Consider the following 3,975-nt stretch of genomic DNA (forward strand, 5'->3'; position numbering starts at 1 on the left):
TTCTTGAGTAGCAGACAATTCCTCATGTCATGTTTTTACCCAGTTAACCCGCAACCATTGCAATGTCTATCTTTTTGTATCATCTTTTCTTTGCCTCTCTTGAGCCACTTTCCACAGCCTTTTGCCTCTCGTAGAGCTTTGGTAAATCTAACCACAAAATGCATCAAAGTATTTGTTTTTGATTGTAGGACTTGAAAAATGCATGACAACTTTCAGCTCTTTGACTGGAAGACATACCTACATTAAAATAAACAAAGTTAGTCAACTATAAGAGTCATGAAAATTATTAAAACTAATTCAAGTATACTACTAATAATTTATAATACCTGCAGAGAATGTGTCATTAACATAAGCAGGAATTCACATGAAACGGAGCTCATACATTGTTTTTAACCATTCATTTGTAGACAATCCACTTTGCTTGACAACCTCGGCCCAACCAGCCTCAAATTCATCCGAATTCGATGAATTCCATATGCAATTATGAAACTGTTGATAATTATATCTCCATTTCACAGCATCTAAAAACTTACTCAAAATATGTCATATACAATATCTATGCACAATATTTGGTAATACTTCAGCTATGACCTTTCCCATTGTAGGGTATTGATCAGTGATGATCATTTTGGGTGTACCTATTGGCATACATGACAACAACTGCTTCAGAAGCCACAAAAATGACTCAATCGTCTCATCACTCAAGAATGCACAAGCAAAGAGTATAGTTTGTCCATGATGGTTGACCCCAACAAAGGGTGCAAACACCATACTATATCCCCAAATGCTTGATAGGCCTGTCTGTATTCCATATCTGCCCAAAAGCAATGAGTGATCTTGTTTTCAGCATCCATATTGATTGCAAAATAGAATTCTGGATTTCTTTCCTTTTGAGATTCAAAATACTCATATAACATTTGAGCATCGTGTTCAGCATACAATTTCACCTCATCCATGCATTGTAAAAATATCTTTCTATACACCCAATATTTTCTATGCCTCCAGTTTCTAACTCTATGATACTAATTTGCTGATGAATTGGCACATTTGCAGCACTAAACTGTTGTGTCAAGGATTTCTTGGCAGAGCACATGGAACGGTGAGACCGTAGCAAATGAAATTTTCTTGGTGTAGTCATTACATGATTTTGAGCCTCATAAAATATTGAAACAAATAAATTTTGATTAGATTATGACTTCACAAGAGGAATCTTTGCATTACATTCTTCTCTAGTTAAACCTCTCTTCCTCGTAGGAACATAATCTACCTTCTCGCGAGACCCTTGTTTATAGAAAACAAATTCCCTCCTCACAATTTCACCACTCATGTTTTTCTTAATACTCCACAATCTTGTACCAAATCCAGCTTCTCTTGCATATTCATTGTAAAAATTATAGGCTTTATCCAAAGATGGAAATTCTTGACCAATTTTTGGAATTAGATCGAACCTTACTTGAGGCACATAATTGACATTATTAGATGAGGAGGAACCCATATCCATATGTGAGATGTCATCCATGACTGAACAAAGATTATCCTACAGTGAATATACGAATCACATTATTTATATACATTGGTTATATGCATAACATATAATATACAAAACACATTATATACATTGGTTTTATACACAACACATCATACGCACCATATTATATAATCAAATAATGAATAACCTCAAATCAGAACATCAAATAAATTAAGAAATTACCCTAATTTCTTGACTGGGTTTTCTGACAAATAAAAATGCTGGTATATCTGCCATTACTCTTCTCAAATTTTAGGCGAGGCTGCATTGTAACTTGTATTAAAATTTGATTCATACACAAAGCCTACAATTTAACTTCAAAAGTACAGCTTATTTGATGGAGGTCCATTTGAGGATTTGGGGTGGTCTTCCTGTCGATTGAGTCATCGACCGGTTGAGCGGAGGTGGCCGATTGAGTGTCGTTGGCCGGAGGTGGTTCTCTATCACGGCTGCTATGTTGGAGAGGTTAACGAGAGAGAAAGAGTTGACGCGTGAAATTGAAAGAACAATAGAGGATAGAGAAAAGTTAACGCATGATATCTCTACACCCTTAGATTGATCGGACGGTGCAGATTAGATACTGTAACTTAAACCCGTATAATGAGACCACATAAGATCATTCTCCTATATATATATATATCATATGAATTAAAATATATCTTTTAGAGTTTAATGAATTAGAGATACGAGAGTGACGTCGAAACCTCAACGTGGACTTTGTGCGGCTCCTGGTGTGATTATGAGTTTAATTGACCGCATTGATATTCTTAACTTAATAATTGTTTAAGCGTGATTTACATCAAATGCAATTTGAAAGGCTTTAATCATTATCAAATGAGGAGGAAATTGGTTTGTGAAATCATACTTGTTCCACCTATACTGTATTTGTTTTCGTTTTACATTTGTGGTACAATTTAATCGTACTAATTGTTGTTGAGAAGGTTTTGTATGTTGATAAAAATAGTTATCATGTTGTTGTTTGAAACTATGTTTTACAGGTGGCTTATGCTAGACCAAGTTTTGTTGGGACAATTGATGATTATGAGTTGTTGTGATGTTTTTTGAGTTGGGCTATACAACTCACCTCTGGGTAGGTGTTTGGATATCATAATTGTTTGGGAGTACACTTTCCTTAAAAGGATCCTCCAATGTGCTATTGAATCTTACATGTATATCAATACACGTGGTCAGTGAGTGCTTATATATATATATATATATATATATATATATTGTAACTTGTAGTTACTTAATGCACGATGATTGTTGTTGCATGTCATTGTAATTCTATTAGAGAGACCCAAATCTAGTACATTTCTTTCCTCGAATTGGTATCACTATATGCTTAGTTACTAGTTGTTCTATTATTTTATTCCCCACTGGGCATTCACACATTCTTCTCTCCTTTATTTTCAAGTTCGGAGAATGTTGGTGATCAACTGCTTCAGCTGTGAAGGTGTGGTATAACCCATGTCTTACTAGATGTCTCTTTCCTTTTCTTTATTTAGGATTGTTAGACTTGTTAACTATTGAATGTCGTGTATGACTCAATTACCATAGAATTGAGATATTGTTTTCTTTCAGCTATGATATTGACTACTATGGTTATATTGGTTATTTTGTTTCACCTACTTGATGTTGACCACTGTGGTCAATATTACCAATAATATTTAATCAAAATTTTTTGTTCCTTAGTGCCATTTGAGTCCTCTTTAAGATAGTGTTTTTATTGTTGTGCATGTTGGCGCTAATTGTTCAATAGTGTTGCACCACGTCCTTCGAATTTCTGTGTGTGTTTTCTACCAACGGCTCCACCTAAAACGGGACGTGACAGCTTGGTATCAGAATTATAGGTTCTAGTGTCCTTATCTTGTTTGTCTATGGGCTACATTATGCGTCCTACCAACTGATAAGTAACTTTTATTTCCAATAGTGGTAATGTAGTTTGAACTCCTAACGTTACATTTTATTCGGATGGCTGATGTTCTTAGAGGTGAACATAGGGAGCACATACCAGGAATCAAGAGTAGAGGACGTCGTCATCCACTATCAATTGATCACCTTGAGGAGGATCATCTTCCTCCACTTGTAGTGCCCTGAAATTAGGGCAACGAGGTCACAAATGCTCTTAATTCAATAATGCTATCACCAATGGAGCAGATGATGAATAACATCTTGAATGTTGTACCAACTATAATCCCTACTCTCTTACTCACTCTTATGAAAGGGTAGAGAGTGGTGAGGGTCAGGATAAGAGACCACCAACTATTGAAGTGCCTATAAGGGTACTAGGGGTAGCTGAGGCATAAAAGTTTGATAAGCAGTTTGAAAGAATCGGGAAATTTTCAAAGGATCAACCCCACCATCTTCAAAGGTTAGATAGACCAGTTAATAGTTGATGATTGGCTATAGGAGATGGAGAATATACTCCTTGTGTTAGACATCCCGGA

At 35.6% G+C, this 3,975-nt stretch overlaps 1 protein-coding gene across 1 annotated transcript; it reads right to left on the reverse strand.

Annotated features, from left to right (window-relative positions):
* Nucleotides 1–360: 360 nt before the first annotated feature.
* LOC120008734 (protein FAR1-RELATED SEQUENCE 3-like) lies at nt 361–1,093 on the reverse strand. Its single transcript, XM_038859112.1, has 3 exons — nt 948–1,093; nt 580–814; nt 361–489 (listed from the first exon to the last, which is right to left on the reverse strand). Exons 1-3 carry the CDS (start codon nt 1,091–1,093, stop codon nt 361–363), a joined length of 510 nt encoding a protein of 169 aa, XP_038715040.1.
* Nucleotides 1,094–3,975: the final 2,882 nt, after the last annotated feature.

This window comes from Tripterygium wilfordii, chromosome 11 (genome assembly GCF_013401445.1).
Source record: "Tripterygium wilfordii isolate XIE 37 chromosome 11, ASM1340144v1, whole genome shotgun sequence".
NCBI classification, from domain to species: domain Eukaryota; kingdom Viridiplantae; phylum Streptophyta; class Magnoliopsida; order Celastrales; family Celastraceae; genus Tripterygium; species Tripterygium wilfordii.